The sequence below is a fragment of the Macrotis lagotis genome, chromosome 7 (assembly GCF_037893015.1).
Source record: "Macrotis lagotis isolate mMagLag1 chromosome 7, bilby.v1.9.chrom.fasta, whole genome shotgun sequence".
Lineage (NCBI taxonomy): Eukaryota > Metazoa > Chordata > Mammalia > Peramelemorphia > Peramelidae > Macrotis > Macrotis lagotis.
Window position 1 is genome coordinate 90,196,573 of NC_133664.1, and position 22,875 is coordinate 90,219,447.

The 22,875-nt window shown below is 34.6% G+C and overlaps 1 protein-coding gene across 1 annotated transcript in view; it reads right to left on the bottom strand.

The window, feature by feature from the left end:
• DPP6 (dipeptidyl peptidase like 6) overlaps positions 1-22,875 on the bottom strand; it is a 1,027,554-nt gene that overhangs the window by 440,606 nt on the left and 564,073 nt on the right. Inside the window, exon 4 of the mRNA XM_074195237.1 lies at positions 10,011-10,105. Within this exon, the coding sequence (XP_074051338.1) occupies positions 10,011-10,105 (95 nt within the window). The remainder of the gene's footprint in view (positions 1-10,010; positions 10,106-22,875) is intronic.

Here is a 22,875-nt window from a genome sequence, read left to right on the forward strand (position 1 = left end):
ATCTGAAACTACATAATAAAGCAATAATCATCAAAACTGTTTAAGAAATAGAGTGATGGATCAGTGGACTAGGTAAGGTACACTATGAATACAGTAATCTACTCTTTGATGAACCTAAAGATTTCAACCTTTGGAATAAAAAATTTGACAAAAAATGCTGGGGGAAACTGGGAAATAGTTTGGCAGAAATTAGGTATAGACCAACATCTTACACCATCTACCAATAAGGTCAAACTGGGTAAAAGATTTGGCATGATAACATATACTAATCAGCAAAGCAAGGGATAATTTACCTGTCAGATCTATTGAGAAAGGAAGAATTTTATGACCAAATGAGATAGAGAACATAATGAAATACAAAATAGATAATTTTTATTTTATTAAATTTAAAAAGATTCTGCACAAAGAAAAGCAATTCAAATTAGAAGGAAAGCAGAAAGCTAGGAAATAATTTTAAGTCAGTGTTTGTGATAAAGGCCTCATTTCTCAACTATATAGAGAACTATGTCAAATTTGACAGAATTTCATTCCTCAATTGATAAATATTCAGAGAATATGAACAGGAAGATTCCAAATGAAGAAATTAAAGCTATCTATAGTCATATGAAAAATGTTCTAAATCATTATTTGAGGAATACATATTTGTAAAAATATAATTCATTATGCAATTGATAAATTTCCAAGAAATATGAACAGGGAGTTTACATATGAAGAAATTAAAACCATTTATAGTCATATAAATAATGCTCTAAATCACTATTTATTAGAGAAATGCAAATTAAAACATCTTTGAGGTACCACCTCACCTACAAGATTGTCTAATAGGACAGAAAAGGAAAATTATAAATGTTGGAGTGTATGTGGGAAAACTGGGACATTAATGCACTGCTGTTGGATTGTGAATTGTTCCAACCATTCTTCAAAGCAATTTGGAACTATGCCCAAAGGCTATAAACCCATGCATGCCCTTTGATCAGCAATACCACTACTAGGGCTGAATCCCAAAAAGATCATAGAAAGGGGAAAAAAGACCCACATATACAAAAAAAATATTTATAGCAGCTGTTTTTGGGATTGTAAAGATTTATAAATTGAGGGGATATCATTCAATTTGGAAATGACTGAAAAAGTTGTGGTACGTGAATACAATAGAATAGTATTATTTGTATAAGTAATTTTTATAAGTAGCTATAATTTCTATAAGTAATGATGAACAGTCAGATTCCAGAAAAACCTGGAAAGACATATATACTAAGGCTGAGTGAAATGAGACATAGAGGAGTATATTGTACATAGTAACATAATTACAGCAATGTTGTGTGATGATCAGTTATGACAGACTTAACTCTTCTCAGCAATACACTGATTCAAGACAATTCCAAAAGATCTGTGATGGAAAATGTCATCTAATCCAGAGAAAGAGCAATGGAGTCTGAATACAATCAAAGTATAGTATTTTCACTTTTTTTTTTTTTAAGAATTTGCTTTTTCAATGCTAAGGACTAACAAATTGCCTTCTGTGGGGGGTAGGGGGTAGGGAAGTGAGAATGGGGGGGGGAATTGTAAAAATTCTAAATAAATAAATAAATAGCGTTCTTAAAAAAGAAACTGCCAAACTGCCAAAGCAGTTCTCAGAAAAAAAAAATGTTTTTCTTTCTCACAGTTTTCTGTTTTGTTTTGATTCTTTTTTCACTTCAACATGACTAATGTGGAAATTATTTAACATGATTATACATGAATAACATATCAAATTGTTTGTTGTCTTGGGTGGGAAGGGAAAAAGAAAAAATATGCAACTCAAAATCTTACAGAAATGAATGATGAAATCTTTACTTGTAACTGGAAAAATACGATTAAGTGTAAAAAAAAAGAAAGAAGAAAAAGGAAATAAAATACATGGAAGCATAGGTGGCATTTCCAGAAAGAACTAAGAAGAAACTAATAAGAAATAAAACTAGAAAAGTAGGCTAGGAGTCACATTGGAGAGGGCCTTTCAGAGGGTACTTTTCCAATTCTCATCTAGCTAAGGGGAAAGGACACATGCACATAAAAGAAGACTCTTGCAAAAAAGACAAGTTTAACTTAATTCAACAATACAATATGTAAAAGGAAACCAAAGTCAAGTAGTCTCAAGTTCTAATTCAGACATTGCTTCAGGGTCACAGAGTAGATTGCATGGGGACTTTGATTCTTCCTTTTCTCATTTTTAAAATGGTTCTAATAATACTTGACTAATTTATCTCCCTCTCTGGGAGGCATTAGGATTAATTAATTTGTGAAAAGCCAGATAAAAATGCTAATTCTTCAGTCATAAGGTTACATAATACCAAGTAGGAAAGGTAAGGCATAAGACAAGGAGATAAAAGATTCTGTTTTTATTTAAATATTCTTGGTAAATTAGATACTGAAAAATATTAAAGGTAAGAAACTTGACATATATGCTTAATTGGTAGAATGTTTTTAACTAAAATTAACAGGTTTTATTCCCTTCTTCAAACATCACTCAGAGAATTCTATGATTTTTAAATATTCATTACAAGGTAAAAAAGATATCTAAATTTTAAATCTCATATTTAAAAAATTATATCATACTGGAAAGAAAAATTAGAATTTATATCAGAAAGACTTGGGTTGAGTCCCAATATCAGATGCTTAATAGCTATGAGACTAGGCAGGTTACCTAAACTTTTTAAGCCTCAGTTTCCTGATTTGTTAAATGGCAATAAAAGAATCAACCTTAGAAGGTGGTTGGTGGGCTCAGATAAGATTATCCATTTAAAGCGCTTTTGAAAATTTTCAATCATGATAGATATATCTGAACTATCCTCTTCATGACTATAAGGGATCAAAGCTCAATATGATACATCAATTTAAAAAAGAAGTCTTCAATGAGAGACAATGTAATGTTTAATAAAGTGGTTTGGACTGGGAGTTTTACCATAAATTATAATTTCAGTTTTGCTACCAACTACATAGTCCTGAGGAACAACAAAAGTTCCCAATCCTGTGACAGGCCCTGAGAATACAGATCTAGAAACTATGGTTCCTTCCCCAAAGTAACATCTACCCTAGATGAAGATAAGGCATAAGAATTTAAATCATAATGTGAGAAAGTACATTATAAGAATCAGTAGCGTGGATTTATTTATTTATTTATTTATTATTAATCATTTAACAAATTTTAATAATTTATTGGATTAAATTAAATTAAATTTAAATAATTAAATCTTAAAAATAATAAAATAATAATAATTTAATTAATTAATTGATATTACCATGCTTTCAGAGAATGTAAAATCATTAAGGAATTTAAATTTAAATTCTTAAAGCTTTTTTCTTTATATTCAATGGATCTAGCACAGCATCTGACACATAGTACTTACTTTCCAACTCCCTCATTTGCTGAAGAAGAGGAAGCTAAGGCCTAGGGTAGAGCATTGACTTGCCTAGTGTTGTAGGATCAGTTACTGCACCAGAAAAAGAAAGTCAAGGTTTTCATTTCCTGATTTCAAGTAATATGCTCAGAGGCTTCTGCATATTTCCATATGGTTCTTCCTTAAGGACTTGTCTAAAAGCTGAAAATGAATTAAAACTATCAATCAAAGTATTTTGGGGCTAGGGGGATTGGAAGAAGACCATGACATTAGGGAGGTGATGCCATGAGAAGCCCATGAATTGCATTGTGAATGAAGGGGTGCTGTGCTAAGTCACCACTCTCACTTTTTCCTCCAGAATCATCTGGGTTCAGTGACCACATATGGATCAGGATGACTGGAGATGGCCCTGAATGTGAGACAATCAGGTTTAAGCGACTTGTCCAAGGTCACAAAGCTGGTAAGTGTCAAGTGTTTGAGGTTGCATTCCAACTCCCATCCTCCTGACTCCAAGGCTAGTGCTTTATCCACTGTACCACCGACCTGTCCTTGAGATTCAAGGAAAAAGGATACATGCAGATTTAGCATAAATATTTGTAAAAAACAATTGATCTCTTTTTTTCTAAAGTACTTTACTGTGGGTATAGCATAGGGTTCACACTGCCACACATGTTGATCCAGACTATCCTCCAACAACTGACCGGTAGTTTTACTGAGATGAAATGTCTCTTCATAGTGGTAGGAGATTATGTAGGAAATGAGTGGAAGAAACTTTAGTTGTGGATACACCTGTTGGTGTATAATGACAACAAAAATCTCTTTCACTCAATTCTCATTGTGGTTGAAGTGACCCTGAGTTTCTGAGGGCTAAGCCAGTAAAGAATGAAGTCCAACTGTTCCCATAAAACTTTTGTTTTGTTTTGTTTTTGCAAGGCAATGGGGTTAAGTGACTTGCCCAAGGTCACACAACTAGGTCATTATTAAGTGTCTGAGTCCAGATTCAAACTCAAATCCTTCTCTCACCAGGGCCAGTGCCATCTAGCCATGCTAACTAGCCCCCCCCCCATAAAACTTTGATATGCATTTACATGCACTTTAAGGTATGTAATGCACTTTACATATTCACAATATCCCTATGACACAAGTGTTAATTATCCTCATTTTATAGATAAGGAGACCTTACTGGAGTCACAGAACCAGTAGTGGGGCAGTACATAAACATTTATTGTGGATGTATCCTAGGCACTGTACTAAATGCTGATGATACAAAGAAGGGCTAAAGATAGTCCTGGGTCTCAAGGAGCTCATAATCTAACAAGGAAAATCACATGGAAACAGTTATATAAAAATTAGCTATGTGAAGGATAACTGGGAAATGATTAATTTAGGGAAGGCTCTAGAACTAAGAGGGAGAGGGGGAAATCAACAACAGAATAAAAATAAAAAACAGATTGTGAAGGGATTCTTAGAGTGAGATTTAAGTTGGGACTTGAAGGAACCTAGAGATGTCAGGAGAAGAGTGTTGAGGAGGGAGAGCATTGTAGATAAAGAAGACAAACAAATGAGATATATGACAATCACAAGAGATAAGAAATTAAGTGTCTTGTATAGGATGAGAAGGCCCTAGTAATTGGAACAAACTGTGCTTCAGGTATAAGAAGACAATAAAGGTAGAAGATTAAGTTATTAAAAGCATTGAATGTCAGAGAGATGACTTTGTAAATAAATAATCATGGAGGTGATAGGGAAGCACAAGGGTTTACTTAAGTAAGAAGCTGACCTAAGCTTTAGAAACATTACTTTGTATTGGAATAGGTATAGACCTGTTGTAGGCAGAATAACCAATAGCTATATTCATAGAGAGCCCAGGCATGAGGAGTTAAGAGCCTCCATCAGGGTAGTTTCAGAATCAGAGGAAAGATTTGAGAGAAGTTTCAAAGGTGAAATAAATAGACCTTGGCAACAAATTGGATGTAGGAGTGGGGACAGAGATTAGGAATCTAGCTGACTGGGAAGATGGTGATACCCTTCACAGTAATAGGAAAGTTCATAAGTGGGGAGGGTTTTGAGATAAGAATAATGAGTTCTGTTTTAGATTTGGCGAGTTGAAGATGTCCATGGGACATCTAATTCAAGATGTTTAATAGGTAGTTGGAAATGTTGAGATTAGAGGAGAGAAGAGTGGTTAGGAAGGATAAGTATATTTGAGAATCATCAGCAAAGAGAGGACAATTAAATCCAAGGAAGTTGGTAAAATAAACAAACAAAATAGCATGGAGGAAGAAGAGAAAAGGACCCAAGAGAGAGTGTGGTGGCACACCCATATTTAGCAGATTTGAAAATGAATAGTAATTCAGCAAAGGAGACTAAGAGGGACTGATTATAGCCTATGTATCCTGTAGTAGAGGGTAGTATCCTGTAAACCTAAAGGAAAGAGAATATCATGAGGGTGATCAAAGACAATAATAAGTATGAAGATCAAGAAAAGTCCATTAGATTTGGAAAATAAGAGTTATTAGTAACTTTGGAGAAAGCAGTTTCAGTTGATCGATGATTTTGGAAGACAGATTGAATAGGAACAAGATGAGAATAAGAAGAGAGGTAGTGTAGTCTGCTCAAGAAGTTTAGCCACAAAATAAATTAGAGATATGGGACAGCTGATGGATTAGATAGAAGGATTAAATAAAATGGAGCGGATAGAAGTATTATGTAAGATTTTGGGGATTTTTTTGAGGTTGGGAGAAACATAGGCATAAGAATGAGCAGACAATGAAGATAAGTGAGAGAATGAGGACTATTGTGAGAACAATCTCTTGAAGGAGATGAAATCAAAATGCCACCTTTTCATATGAGACTGGGAAAAGAGAAGATAGTGGCACAATGCACCTGGGTGATATGAAATAAGGAGGAGAGGTCTTCAGTAAAATATTAGGCAAGTTTTAAGTTGAGAGGGTGGGTAAAAAGGAGTAATCATGAGAAGATTGAGGAAAGATTAAAGTTTGGAAGAGAAACTGCTGAGTGGGATAGTAAGTTACTTAAACACACAATAAAGATTTGTTTAGCAGCAGAGAGGGCCAAGTAGAGGTTATATGACATAGATCTGTCCAACCAGGATGATTGCATTATTTTCTCCACCTTCATTCAGCAAAATTGCTGAGAGTAGAATTAGAACTCAGGTCTTCCTGATATGAAATCAGTACTATTTACTGTACTACCTACCTCCTTGCTTTGAATGGGGGTCAGCACCTGTCTGTTTTCTGACCTGTAAATCTAGCTCAGTTTAGGAAAGCTTATCACCAGAAAGAGAGAATACATTTGGGGTTTTTTTCATTAGGCACAGTAGCTAATGAAGACTAACTACTAATATACACACAGGTTGCAATGCTTCAATTTGCAGCAATTAAGTTGATTTCACAGCACTAAAATTCTAGATCCCTAAAATACTGAAAATACATTATTTCTAACTTTCAAATTATTTATATGCTATAATGTTAACCTACCTTAATAACATGTTTAACATTTTTGCGTGGTCAATTTGAAAAAGCATATTTGAAAGAGTCTTGGATGTGAAATCAGAAACCCTGGATTCAAATGAGGGTTCTTATTTATACTAACAGTGAACTTTTCTTAGCTTTAGGTCTTCCATTTGTAAAATGAGGAAAATAATATTCCTCTAACCCATCTCACAAAAATGTTCTAAAGAAAGCACTTTATAAACCTTTACATATTATATAAAAGTGAGTCATCACCACCAACACCACATAGCTAAGAGGCACTAATAAGAAATCTCCTTTAGCTATGACTGAAATAATTCCAAAGGTCCTAAAGAGAACTTTTTATCAAATACCCAAAACTTATGCTGTCATAAAGCACAAAGTCATGAAATGGAGATAACCGAATTATTCCAGTCCTCTACTCCCAAATGTAAGAGTTCCCAAATTTTGATAATCACATAACAGTAGATTTAGCAATCTAGGTAGTACCCTCTCCCAAAAATTATTAAATTGCTATGTGTATATATTGGTATGTGTGAATATAGTTCTTACTTATCTGTATTCCTATTGCCCTTTTGTCCCAAAAGAATGTAAGGGGCTGCTTCATTTTTGTCTTACTGTCCAATGAGTGTAGACACTTAAATATTTCAAATGAATACCAGTACACATTCTTTTTGCAAACTCTGATTAATAATGTTACAAAACAATGTAGAGATATTCACTGAAGGGAGCTCATAGTTTCCCTTTTTAGTTCATTAAGAGGCAATTAATATACATGGGGAAGTTTGTGAAATACTTTGACACTCCTACTGATCATTTAGTATCTCATCCATGTGGATCATGCTAATCACAAGTATGCACATGTTCTCTCATCTTGCATGATTCTTGTCTTCCAATAAATTCCCCAGAGGGGATGTATACAACATGCTGGGGGTGAGGAGGAAGCTTCCTCTGAGGCAAAGGAAGGTTAGATGACTTCAACTCAAGAAATTATTAATAGCAGACATGGACTTAAAATCAAGGAAACAGATATTCTGGATACCATTATTCAAGTCCTAAACTACACTTTCTTTCCTTCCATATCACAGAGGCCACTAATTAAGCCGTTTGAATGTGTCCTGGGGATAAGACTAAAATAAGCACTAGACTAATCATTATTAACAAGGTGCCTTAAAAAGGAGGAAAAATTTACATGACATGGAATGTATGAATCATTTAGGGTGATAAGAATCTCTTTTCTGTACCAAAGATGGTGTCTGAAGTTGCCTTATTACTTGGCTAAAACGACTTCAGATAAAATATATGATCTGTCATGGACTATTGATCTTAGAAAGAGAAGACAGTTCATATTCCAGCATTTCATTACTAAGTATAGTTGTATGTATGGCAACCTACTTTTACTAATCTGACACCTTCCCAGGAAATATTGATAACTTTCTGACATTAAAATCTAGTCACCCTTGGCAATATTCTCTGTTCATTTCTGCCTTTCAATTAATATTAGAAAACCTTTTCTGCACCTGGGATATTTGGAAATGTGTTGAATTAGTTTTTGCCAGGTTCTGCCTTAAGTGTTTTGAGTGTTTTTTTTAGTATGCAGAAATAGATGTGCATTTATTTTAACAGCAGCAGCACCAACCACAGCAGCAGCAGCAGTAGCAGTATCCTTACAAATCATTTCATAAACTAAGATTGTTGCACTAAACAAAACAAAACAAAACAAAGAGACTTAATATGCCTTCCTTATAGTCACAGAACTTCCACATGGAAGATTAAGATCTATCCTATCTTGTCTAAATTAATTTGTCTCATAAGAGAAAATTGTATTTTTAAACAAAATGAATGCTAAATAAATTTACTTTGTTACAAAAGAAAATTAAATTTATAATTTAAGCATTTTTTAAGGTAAGAGAAGTAAAATTCTAATTTCTACAAGAACCAATGAATTAAATTGCATGGAAATAAAACTAACCTTTGTACCCACTGCAATTTATGTTCTATTGAAAAAAAATATATGGGAATGGCAAGCAGGAGACTTGGGTTCAAAAGTATGAATCATCTTATCTTCTTACATCTCCATTTATTCACTTGTCAACTGAGAAGGCTGACTTTAGATCACCTCTTTGGAGTTTTCCAACTTTAAAAGCCCAAAATTTGACATTTCTAATCCACATCAATTTCAAAACAGTATTAGTTCCAATTCAGAAGTTTTGGTACTGTTTGTCAGACTTATTTGGCTTTGTTTAGAAAAAGTATCACTTTTGATCCTTGATCTACTTTGAACTCTTTTCCTAGATAATTTGTCAAATCATCATCTCTTTTAAAAATAAAATAAACCTGGGGCAGCTAGGTGGCACAGTGGATAGAGTGCCAGCCCTGGAGTCAGGAATACCCGAGTTCAAATCCAGCCTCAGACACTTAATAATGACCTAGCTGTGTGGCCTTGGGCAAGCCACTTAACCTCATTGCCGTGCAAAAGCTAAAAATAAATAAATAAAATAAAATAAGCCCTAGGAGCTTAATTCTCACCCCAGTGAACACATGAAAAAGGAAAATTGGGACTTGCCTTTTAATTTCTTAAGAAGTTATATGCCACAATGTAATAACAAATCTTGACTTTATCAAACAAGAGATTTAATACAATATTTCAAAGATATGGAAAAAATCAAGTTTTCCATATTACCAAGATGTGATTCTTATACTGAATTAAGATTTGTTTGGGTTCCACCATTAAAATGATTAGATTTCTCTTCCATTAATATCTCCCATATTGTACATGTGAGAATGGATTTTCTGAAAGAGATTGGGTAAGACTTCTTGGAGTATTACATATACATTACTGCAATTGTTCTGTAAATGTGTAAATGCCATAGGACTTTATCTTTCAATTATATATGATATGCAACACTTGTTTCCAATACCTGCAGAGAATATTCTGTACAATGAAAGAAAGCGAGATTCCAGCTTATTAAATTAGAGGAGGCTCAATTTCACATTCTCCTCACTGACTTAGCCTGTGGTATTACAAATTTATTGCTCCTGCCTGGCTATAGAGAAAGTTGAAATCTAAAGTCATTTTCTGCTTTATTGACCTGAAGGAGGAAAAACTGAAATTATCCCGGTCATTAAAGAAGGTACTTACAATTTTTTTGCTTTCTATTAATACAGAACTTCTATTTGTCTCAACATTCTGCAACATCACAGTTCCTTTCTGTTCTCTGTAGATGAATTCATTATCTGTAAAAGAAAAAAGGAGGAACATGAGACATCAAGCAATTCACTCAGCTTTTGATCAGAATGCTGAATGCTTTTATAGGATGAACTAGATATTTCTGGAAAAAATATCTTCTTTTCATTCAATATCCTTTAAACAATGAGCATGGGAGTTTCTCTTGAAATAAGCCCATTTGACCCTAAACCAGATTCTTCATTACCGCTTTAGATACTGTCACCCGAAAACCCATTTGCATGTATGGTGCATTCAAAGTCAGCACGAGGAGATTTGCTACTTTTCAATATGAGGGCAGGAGAGATGGCAGGGTCATCAAATTTACTGTACTGTACTGTACTCCAGACATCCCCTCTATGGAATACATATAAAAACAAAACCCAAAACAAAAGACTTGTGTTATATCACTCTTCTACCACAGATAATGGTATATTGTTTGATCAACATTTTAAGACACATGTACTGCATTGCACCATATATATGTATTGAACATGTTCAAAGTAGAACTCTAGAATAGTCATTTCTAATTTTATTGACTATACATTCTTGTGAGTAAAAAAAAATAGTATCTATGTCCTAGATAAGTATGTTCCTTATTTAGGAATAAATAATAAAAGCTAGCCTTTAAGGCTTACAAAAATGCTTTATGTTTTCTTGTTTGATTTGCCTAATCACTCTTTTGTGGTAGGAGTTATTATTACTCCCATTTTATATGTGAGGAATCAGAGCCTGAGAAAGGTTCTGTGACATGCCCAGGGTAACATAGCAAGTCAGTATCTTGAGACAGAATTAGATCTCAGGTCTTCTTGACTCTTAGTCTAGCCTTCTATCTATGAGGCCAATATATTATAAATCATTATATTATAAATGTATTATATATCCAAGTGCTTCTCTACTAAAAGTTGTTTATATCATAAAGTTATAGAAAAACAGAAATTTTAAATAAAACCTGAGAAGATTATGAAATAAATGCTTAATCCTATTGTTCATAGGGGGCCACTAGAGTCTTTGGAGTAGAGGAACAACATGGAAAGCAGGAATGTGAGAAAAGAAAGTTTACAGCAATTTTCGCTGAAAAGTAGTCTCTTTAAGAAAATATGGAGGGAATTGATTACATATAGAAAAGGTGCCAGAAGTGCCAGAATTGTCTTGTAGGTGATGTGGAAAAATTGGTACACTAGCAGTGAAAATGTGAACTGGTTCAACTATAAATATGAACTATGTACACAGCATTTTTGTGGTGGCACAGAATTGGAAATTAAAGGAATGTCCATCATTTGGGAATGGTTGATCAAGTTGTGGTGGAAGGTATGATTAGAATGGGGAGATACTTGAAGAAGGGTGACCAATTGCAGAGCTCTTTTGAAAGTCCAGGAGATCTTATATAGACAAAATGTTCTAAATTGATAGACTGGAAAAATGCAATTTAAACTATTCTTACACCTTTCACATGGCCAACATGACAGAAAAGGAAAAAATATTGGAGATGTGGAAAAACAGAGACACCAAGCAACTGTTGGAATTATGAACTGATCCATTCATTCTCGAGAACAATTTGGAACTATACCCAAAGGTCTATAAAACTGTTGGGAATATATACCAAAAAGATTAAAGAAAAGGGAAAAGGGTTTATTTATTCCAAAATATTTAACAATGAGGGAATTAACAAATTGAGGGAATACCCATGAAGTAGGGAATGATTAAGTTATACTGTAGAAGAATCATTAGAGTGGGGTGAGACTTGAGGAAGGTAGATGAATCAGGGGACTATTGTAAGAGTCCAAGAGACAGGGGATGGCACAAGAACTATACTGGCAGTTGCATGAGTACAGAGAAGGGGGAAAATATAAGAAATGTTTCAGTAGAAATTACAAAGTGAATGGATATTTGACTTGAGTGATAAAAGAAGAGGATAAGACAAAGGATCTGATCCTGAGTGACTGAAAAGATAATGGTGTCATGATGGATTTAGAACATTCTGGTTCAATATTAAAAATATTCTCAACATTTTTGATCATACTAATAACAAAACAAACAGAAATCATATGATTATTTCAATAGATTCTGAAATGTTTTTTTTGATAAAATACAGAACCAATTCCTAATAAAAACACTAAAGACCATAGGAATAAATTGAGTTTTTCTTAAAACAATAATCAGTATCTATCTAAAATCAGTAAGCATTTTACTAGAAGCATTCCCACTAAGACCAGTAATGAAAAGATGATGCCCCTTATCACTACTATTATTCAATATTGTATTACAAATATTAGTTTCACCAATAAGAAAAGAAAAAGAAAATGAGGGAATTAGAATAGGCAGTGAGGAAGCAAGACTTTTACCCCTTCAGGATGATATGATGGCATACTTAGAGAATTCTAGAAAATCAACTTAAAAACTATTTGAAACAATTATCAATTTCAGCAAAGTTGCAGGATATAAGACAAACCCACAAAATGGTCAGCATTTCTATATATTACCAACAATGCACAGCAGCAAGAGATAGAAAAAGAAATCTCATTGAAAACAATTGTAAACAGTGTAAAATACTTGGAAGTCTACCTACCAAGACAAACTCAGAAGCTATATGAAAACAATTAAAAATACTTTTCACACAAATAAAATCAGGTCTAAATAACTAGACAAATATCATTTACTCACAGGTAAGCCGAGCTAGTATAATAAAAATGACAATTCTAGTTAAATTAATTTATTCAGTGCCATACTAATCAAACTACCAAAAATTATTTTATTTATGGAGAAAAAATAGAAATAAAATTTATATGGAGGAACAAAAGGTCAAGACTATCAAGGAGAGTAATGAAAAAACTTCAAAAGAAGCTGGCCTAGCTTTACCAGATCTAAAATTGGATTATAATGCAGCAGTCATCAAAACTGTTTGACACTAAGAAATAGAGTAGCAGATCACTGGAATAGATTAGCTATAAAAGAAACAGTAAATTACTTTATTAATCTACTGTTTAATAAGCCTAAGACTCCAGCTTTTGGGATAAGAATTCACTCCTTTTTTTTTTTTAGGTTTTTGCAAGGCAAATGGATAGGTGTCTGAGACTGGATTTAAACCCAGGTACTCCTGACTCCAGGGCCGTTGCTTTAACCACTGCACCACCTAGCCGTCCCAAGAATTCACTCTCTAACAATAATTTCTATGACAGAAACTAAACATAGACCTACATCTCAACCCTATACTAAAAATAAGATGTAAAGATAAAATAAAGATAAATAAGATAAAAGGTGGTAACATAAGCCGGTTAGGAGAACAAGGAATAGTTTATCTGTTAGTTTGATGGACCAATGAAAAGATAAAGAACATAATAAAAATGCAAAATGGATAATTTAATTTACATTAAATGAAAAATGTTTTGCACAAATGAAACCAATACAACCAAGAGTAAAAAGAATGCAGTAAGTCTGGAAAAAAATTTTTATAGCTAGTGTTTCTGATAAAGGGCTCATTTCTAAAATATATAGAAAACTGAGTCAAATTTATAAAGAAAAACATAATTCCCCAATTGATAAATGGCCAAAGGATATGAACAGGCAGTTGGCAGATGACTATAGTCATATGAAAAAATGTTCTAATTCATTATTTATTAGAGAAATGAAGTACTACCCCACAACTATCAGATTGGTCAACATAACAAAAAAGAAAGATGGTCATTGTTGGAGGGGATATGGGAAAACTGGGGCCTTAATGCATTGTTGATGGAGCTTTGAACTGATCCTACCTTTCCAGAGAGTAAATTGGAACTATGTGCAAAGGGCAATAAAACTGAATATAACATTTCATCCAATAGTACCACTGGTAGGCATGTATCTCAAAGAGATCATAAGAAAGGGGGGGGAACCTAGAGGTACAATATTTACAGCAGTTCTTTTTGTAGTGGAAAAATATTAGAAATTGAGAGGAAAGCCACATATTGGAGAATTGCTAATTCTCCAAGAAATTGCTCTATAGCAATGTGATGGAGTACTATTGTTCTATCAGGAATCATGAGGAATAAGACTTCACAAAAGCCTGAAAAGACTTGCATGAGCTGATGCTCAGTGAAGTGAGCAGAACCAGAAGAATACTGTAAACCTTAGCAGTTTTTGTAATGATGATTTGTTTGTAATGAATGGACTTGTTTATCTCGGGAGTACAATTATTAAAGACAATTCTAAAGGAACTACAACCACTTCCCTAGAACATAGAATCAATCCTCCAAGGGGAAAATACCATAGCCACAAAGTGAGCTGATCCTGGTTAATCTGGGAGCTTGCACAGTTCTTTTTCCAACGAGGAAGGAGGTCATGATTAAATAATAGTCATCCTTAAAGGCTCAAAGCCAATGGAGAGGAAAAGAAGTCACTGAGGTCAGCAAATACATAGTTAGAATGGGAATTTGAGGGGGGAACTGAGTGAAAGCAGTGGTGTTCTTATGTTGGGGACAAGTCTCAGGAACTATTACTACAGTTGCAATGGAATGTAACCATTTTTTCTGCTCTTCAATTGCTTGATCACATACATTAAGGGAAGAAATGCTATAAGTTGCTTGGTGAGGGAGTAGAGCAAAGCCACCATGTGTCTGTGAACATAGGACACTCTAGCTTCTTTTGTGCTTGCCTTCCCTAGTCTTAGATAAGTTTCTAGACACAGAATTGACCAGGATTGAACCTTGTGAAGGATGATGATGATGATGATGATGATGATGCTTGTCCTTCATTCTCAAAGAAGACCATGATGTCAGAGAGATGATGCCATGACAAGCATATGAACTGGATTTGAGTGAGGGGGTTTTTGCTAAGGCACCAACCTCACTTTCTCCTCTAGAGTCATCTGGGTCCAGTGGCCAGATATAAATCAGGATGACTGGGGATGACTCTGGATGGGAAGCAATCAGGGTGAAGTGACTTGCCCAAGGTCACACAGTAAGTGTCAAGTGTCTGAGGATAGATTCAAACTCCTATCTTCTTGACTCCAAGGTCAGTGCTCTATCCACTATGCCACCTAGCTTGCTGTGAAATATCACATGTGTCAACTGACAAAGCAAAGTCAATAGGAGATGGGAGGAGACTCTACTAGAGATACTAGCAATGGAGGAAGTACCTGCAGATGGCCATAGAAAACCTGAAGACAGCAGGGGCTTCAGGTATCATGAAGTCATGAAATGGAAAGAAGAAGTAGCTTGAAGACAGGCAAGAATCCCTGAAGCCTTGAAAAGAGATATGTATAAGGAGCACTTCATGAGGATTCAATGACAAGGGAAAAAACAAACCTTCTAGGATAAGGATTTAGAAGGTACTCCATGGAGTCACATGCTTTCTACACAAATGCTTTACTATCATTTTCAATTTAAACCCACTTTCCCTGGGGAACTTGCAGAAGATATAAGGGGAGAGTGTGCCCATAGCCCCAGTTTGTGTGGAGAACTGTTTTATAACTACTATGTTTGCTATGCTATCTCAATAAACCCTGTTTCTGAAAGATGATAAAGTTCTAGGATATGACTGATAATGGTAATTTGATGACCTGGAGCCTCTGGAGAAATCCAAGATCTTTTGGATAATTACCAGTATCTTGAATCATAAGGCAAATGACCTCTAGGGAATCCAAACTGCTTGTGTGAGTATTGTTGGGAAAGACAGACCAGATAAAGTGATATAATCACATAATAAATATATAAAAATCTCTAAAACTCTTATCCTAAATATAATCCTGGTCAATTTTTTTTAAATGAAGACAGGCTTCTCAAAATTTCTTGTATGTTGTAAAATCATTAGAGAAAGGAGAACTACAATTATGTCCTGTGTGATCCTGTTCCTTACTGAGATGATCACCTTCCTGATACTGTAGTCTTCTTCCAAAATGAAAGACAAACATTGCATTATTATTAATGAGATGACAAAACATTAGAAAATATTTCAAGGAACAAATGAGAAGGCTTTGTGGTGATAGCCATTGAACTTGGAGATATAGAGAGGCTTAAGACCTATCAGAAGATTCTGATATATTGTCTTGGGTCTCCTCATCTTAATAATAATCACACTAGCCTATATATGCTTAGTTATCTTTGTGTAAAGCAGTCCCACAATAGAATGGCAAATATGCAAGGCTTCTTAGATGTCAGTGAGATAATTCTTCTGTCTACCAGCATCAGGAATGCTAAATTACATCTGACTACGGAATCTAAATTATAAAAAGTAAACATATAGTTAAAATATAGTGGAAAGAAAAGTCAGAGAATTTGGTTTGATTGTAGGTAAGTTATTTAAGTCAGCCTTCTTTGTTTCAATTATGAGATAGCATGGAATGATGGGGAAAAACACATTGGACTTAGAATAAAGATGAACTGTTCAGTTCTCTCCTTTGATATTTATCGATTGATCTTTCTGAGCCTGTTTCCTCATCCATAAAAACAGGCCATGATAGTATGTAACAAACAGCTGTTTAGAAGATAAAGCAATAACACTGAACACTGAGTACAATATAGTCAATCATAAAATATGGCATAATTGCATGATATTTTATATATAATGTTTGTCCTTCAATCTCAAAGAAGATCATGACATCAGGGAGGTGATACCATGACAAACATGTGAATTGAGTAAGGGAGTATTGTGCTAAGTCACCAACCTTTCTCTTCCAGAGTCATCTGGGTCTGGTGGCCAGATATGCATCAGGAGATGACCCTGAATGTGAGACAATCAGGGCTAAGTGACTTGCCCAAAGTCACACAGTGTCAAGTGTCTGAGGCTGGATTCGAACTCTCATCCTCCTGACTCCAAAGTCAGTACTCTATTTACTGCTGTAGCATCTAGATGCCCCTATTACATATACATATATATATATATTATGATGTATATTATATATAATAATATAAATAGATAATATTATAATAACAAGAAATGATAATACCTTTATACCTTTTTACAGCATTTATTAGAAGAGATATATGTAAAGCATTTTTGTGCATCAAAAAAGTGCTATTAAAAGCATCAGTTACTATTATTATATCATATTACATTTTTCTATTTTAATGACATACATATACTCAGGCACTATAATCCCTAAAAGACTAGATTCCATGAAAGTTGGTGTTATTATTTTTTGACTTAGTTTCTCTAACCTAGAGTTTAGTATAACCTTCCACATTTCTATACACAGTGGATGCTTAATGAATCTTCAGTGCAATTTAATAACTATTTATTAAATATAAGAACATGATCTGGGTTCTAAGAAAACATGGATATTTCAAAGAATCTTGAATTACACCATTGTAGATGCTCCAAATTGTCTGGATCACTACTTGTTTCCATCTTCTCAACTTCTGTATATCGTTTCATATTTTGACTTCCCCAAAAATGATCCATGGCGGGTTTGCCTGATGGCCCATTTTTGTCATTTACTGTTGTTTGTAAAGAATTTAGCATATTCTGGCAAAAGGTAAGCACTTGGTTTTCTCCTCCTCTCCCATTCTCTAAGCCTTTAAACATTCTACATGTACCACTAGGGAACCCAGATATATGCTCATTATCCTTAACTCTTCCCATGATAGTCCTTCCTTCTTGTTCTCATTACATTTTTCTTTTTTTAAATTTATTTAGGGCAATGGAGTTAAGTGACTTGTCCAAGGTCACACAGCTAGGTAATTATTAAGTGTCTGAGGTCAAATTTCAACTCAGGTCCACTGGTGCTCTATCCACTGTGCCCCTTGGCTGCCCCTCATTACCTTATTTTAAAAAGGTCTTCTCTGTCACTTACTGTGCAACTTTGTTCAATAGTAACATAATATAGCCTATTGATATTGGCCATATGACCCTCTACTGTACTTTGACTGAACTGTAATTTTGATTTTTTGGAGACTGAGGTCTTTTGTGAGGTACCATTGTATAGTATCACCTGAAGAATCCTGTTAAAATATGATCCCCCATAAAGATACTAGAGCCATTAAAAGTATTGCCTATGTACCCATTTATAATAAATACAGCACTTTCTCCCACCTGTTCAGTTGGAACTTCTATTTTTTGTTCATTTGTAGTACCTATTCAAGATAAATGTATTAGTGGATCAAATGAATGGAATGTCCTTAAAACTAAATATAACAGCATGGAGATTACATACATTTGATTTTTTTTCCTGTTTAGAGAGGCTGAAGTAATTTTAGTGATTATCAATCTCATTTTCTAAACTCTGCAGTGTGCCAGGGCATGATTCAATTAATGTATTTGTTGTTATCAACAAACAAGAGCACTCATAGCAATGGTACTCAAAATGGGGGTAAAGAGTGGGAGCAAGCTGTGGAATGTAGCTTGACTCTAAGGGTGATAAGACCAGTCAATCATAGACTAGAATGTTGGTTTATATTCCATCACCCCCATTCTAGGGACATTATGTTGCTTACAGCCAGTAAAACTATGCCATTCTTTTCATCTGCCCATCCCACCACTATTAGCCTTCTATGACTACATTAAGCATGGACCAATTAGGAAAATTACAAGCTAATCCAAATCAGGGACTTACAGTAGCTATCCATATAAAAACACCTGTCCTCCCACCAAATACCAATATTTTTCATTTCCCCTTCACTTCATATTTCCTACAGATGTCTCCTAATTGTATTTTTATAAGTAGTGACCGGTTAGAAATTTCCCCTTTCTTCCTCCACCACTCATATTTTTAATTCTCACTGGGAAAGAATGAGTAGCAAAAGATGAACAAATATGGATTGTCTCCAATATACTGTCTTGACCCAAATTCACTTTCCTTCCTATCTTTCCTGTTTCCAATGAAGGCACCTTCTAGATTTTCAACTTTTTCACTATTCTTGTCACTGTTCATTCAACTGAAATTGCCTGCCTCAAAGTTCCTAAAAGGAGAACATAAAACACATATCAACTAACTGACTGTGTGAGTTAAAATAAGGAAAAGAAGCAATCGAGACTCCAAAGTGAAAAAGATAATCAGTTCTAGCTGACCATGATTCATTTCAGATACTGATGAGATTTCATATGTGTGGATATATATAGCCACACATAGAGATACATAAGCATCTACACATATATTGAAACATAGCTACTTTATACTCCCAATATAACAAAATCACCAAGAGACAATGTGAAAAGAGAAGAGGGTCTAAAGCAAACTTATGAGGGATACCTGTACTTGGCAGGGGGTGGTACAGAAGGCTGATAATTAAATAGATGGTTGGTTCTTGCCCTTCATTATTGAAGAAGACCAAAGTGATATCACCATGTTAGAGACAAGTTACAGTGAATCTGACTGTGGTTCATCAGACTAATAAAAGGTCAAAATGCTCCACTACAGGTCAGGTGCAAATAATCCCTGCGATCACCTTAGTTGGTTATTCTAAACTTACACATCACATGAGCGGCTTCAATTCTTCCTTGCTCATAGAACACAGCACCCTCTCTGGTGAGGGCATGCCATGCTGGGCAGTCCTGTGCCAGTGTCTTGCATGCTGTACAATCAATCGCAAAGTTCTAAAGAACTGTCCCTCTATTCCTTCTTTTGATTCCCCTCTGTAAGCCCTTGCCCTGCAGCAATTCTCTATAAAATAGTCTTTTTGGCAAGACATCAAAAAATTATATAGTAAAGGAGACTCAAAAGGAATAGTAAGAAGGGGCAGAATGATGAAAAAGAATAGTGTTATCAAAACCATAGGAAGATATATTTGGGGAAATGGAAGCATTGTTGTCATAAACTACAGAGAAGTCCTAACAAGTAAGAACTCAACAATGACCATCAAATTTCATAGTTAGGAGAACTGCCTAACTCTGACATGAGGGGGTAGGAGGAGAAAAGTGAATAACCATTCACATAATGCCTACCACATATCAAACATGTATTTTACAACATTATCTGATGTGATTTTCACAGCTCTAGGAGGTAGGTGTTATTCCCAATTTACATTTGAACAAACTGAGGCATAGATTAAAAGACTTGTTTAGGGTCACATTATCTAAAGCTGGATTTGAATTAAGGTTTTCCAGACTCCAGGTCAAGTGTTTTATCCATTGCATCACTTAGTACTTTAAGGTTGTGGTCTTTTGTAATCAAAGGAAACCAAGACATCAAATGAATGATGGCATGGCTTGTACATTATATCGATTATGGTTAGGGCAATGTTGTGCAAGGACATCCTTCTCACTGTCTTTGTCAGAATTGTCATCACCCTGTGGCCTGGTCTAGTGGGAAACAAGTCTTCTATTGATGGTCTAGATGCTGCAAGAGTTCTTGGCTTTAGAATATGATTCCTTCCCATATCAGAGAGGTATCATGGCATTTCAGTAGTACTGGGTAGAAAGAGCATCAATGTGGTAATTTTTGTCAACAATGTAGTATAGCTAGCTTGTCTCTCAATGGACATTGTTCACAGCTTCTAATTTCCCTCCCCCCAAAACTCAAATGATATGTGTTCTTTCCACACCCTTTTCAAAGAAAAGATTGCAAGTCCTTTGTATCCTTTTTTATGTCTTTTTGTTACTCCCTTAAAAATGGTGATATATGAACCAATTTTAGATACCATCAATGCTTCTCAGTTTGGTAATATATTTCAGGGAAATTAAATAAAAACATGATAGTCTCAAAAATCTGAGTATCATATAGTCAATGAAATTACAGTACTTATGGAACACTTAGCTTTGTCCAAAACTAATGTCCAAATTAAACCTTCAGAAGTTGTGACAGTGCAGACAGACAAATTGATGTTATGACATCTTATAGGCTTGCTTTAAGATTGTGTGAACCTCTCAATGTTAAATAAAATCTGTAAATGCTTGCAGCTTTTTCAAGTATAATACTTCTGTTTTGATGATATAATTACTGCAAAGAAACTTATCAGAGTAGGAACAGATTTTTATTTCTGAAATACATAATGTATATAACTAATAAAGCAAGTATATTTGACTTTTAAAACCCCAAGGTTCATATCTCTTTAATTTCAACTAATATCCAATCTAAAATAGTATTCCTTCTCTCATATTTTCCATTATTTTATTTTTTTAGATTGAAACAAAATCAATGGCTATTAGAATAGCTTTAGATGAGAAATATTTACTTATGGCATACCACAAATAATGTTTACTTGAAAAAAAAACTAATTTAGGTACCAAGCTGATAAAAATCTACATTCATATATATACATACACATATATAATATATATTTTATATATATAGTCTATATAATAAAACAAAACACTCCACGTATGTGACAAATGAAATATAGTAACATTTTTTGTCTCTTTATTTTATTTATTTTTCACTTGACTTTCATGACAATCCATGAGAATCTTTGTTTTAGTGGCAGAATGATGCTGCTTCTGATTTTATTAGATTGCTCTACATAACCTAGGGCTGTACAACTAAATTCTGAAACATTGGACTTCCATGTCAGAATTCAGGAATTGGGAATTAATACAAAGAATGGTTCCATGGCCATATTCCCTGCTGGACATATGATCAAGTTCCACTCCACAATAAGGGATAGAGAGGCTATGGACTTTAGTCTTTTCCTCTCATCTCTCAAATTTAAGTTGATCCCTTGAGAGGAATTGACCCCCAGTTGGAAACTACAAGAAGGACGTAAGGTGTTTTTGGAAGCTAGTGGGTAATATCAGGAAATTTGGGTATGGCCAAAGCAAATTTGAGTTTTCAAATTAGTGATTCTTAGAAATCAATGGTAGGTTGGATTATGTATTACTATGACTCATAAGAAGTTAATTAAGTCCATCACTAAGAGAAAATTCGGTGATCTTATGCCTTACATGTCAGATTAAAAAAAATTATCAAAGTGCATTCAAGGGCTAGGAAGCAAGAACTGTAAAATTTTGAGCTCTTGTGAATTAAGTGTAAAAGCTATAATAATGACAGCTGATACTGATAATTATAATCATGGTGATGACAGTGTTTAAATTAGCAAGTCTATAAAATACTTGACCAACCCTGCTGAATGGTCAGAGAACAACACAATACTTGATAATGCTCAATCTTATAGTCCCTTAAGAATTCTAGATTCTTAAATACATGAGATTCAGAAATATTTTACAAAAATAATAGCAACGGTGGTGGCTAGGTGGCACAGTGGATAGAGCACCAGCCCTGGAGTCAGGAGTAACTGAGTTCAAATCTGACCTTAGATACTTAAGAATTACCTAGTTGTGTGGCCTTGGGGAAGTCACTTAATCCCATTTCCTTGCAAAAACCTAAAAAAGAAATAGGAACATAAAGGGACTGCCAGGCAAAGGTAACAGGTTTGTGATTTTGAAATCATCCTAAAAGAAAGGGTGCTTTTTTTTAAATGAAAGGAGATATAACAAACACATTCTACCCAAATAAGAAGTGCAAATGCTTTCCATTCCAATTTGTATGGAAGAACAAAGTCAAAAATGGGAAGGTAAATGAAATGAACTGGAGAAGACAATAATTTCTTCTGCCAAGGAGGACAGAAAAAATTAATAAGCAAGCATAGGGCTTTAAGGAAAGAAAATGATGAAGAAAAAAAAATAAGACCTTAAGTGCCATAGAGACTTAATAATTGCCTAGCTGTGTGACCTTGGGCAAGTCACTTGGGCATGGAAGGGGCAGCTAGGTGGCGTAGTGGATAAAGCACCAGCCCTGGAGTCAGGAGTACCTGGGTTCAAATCTGGTCTCAGACACTTAATAATGACCTAGCTGTGTGGCCTTGGGCAAGCCACTTAACCCCATTTGCCTTGCAACACCCCCCCCCTAAAAAAACAAAAACAAAAACAAACAGCA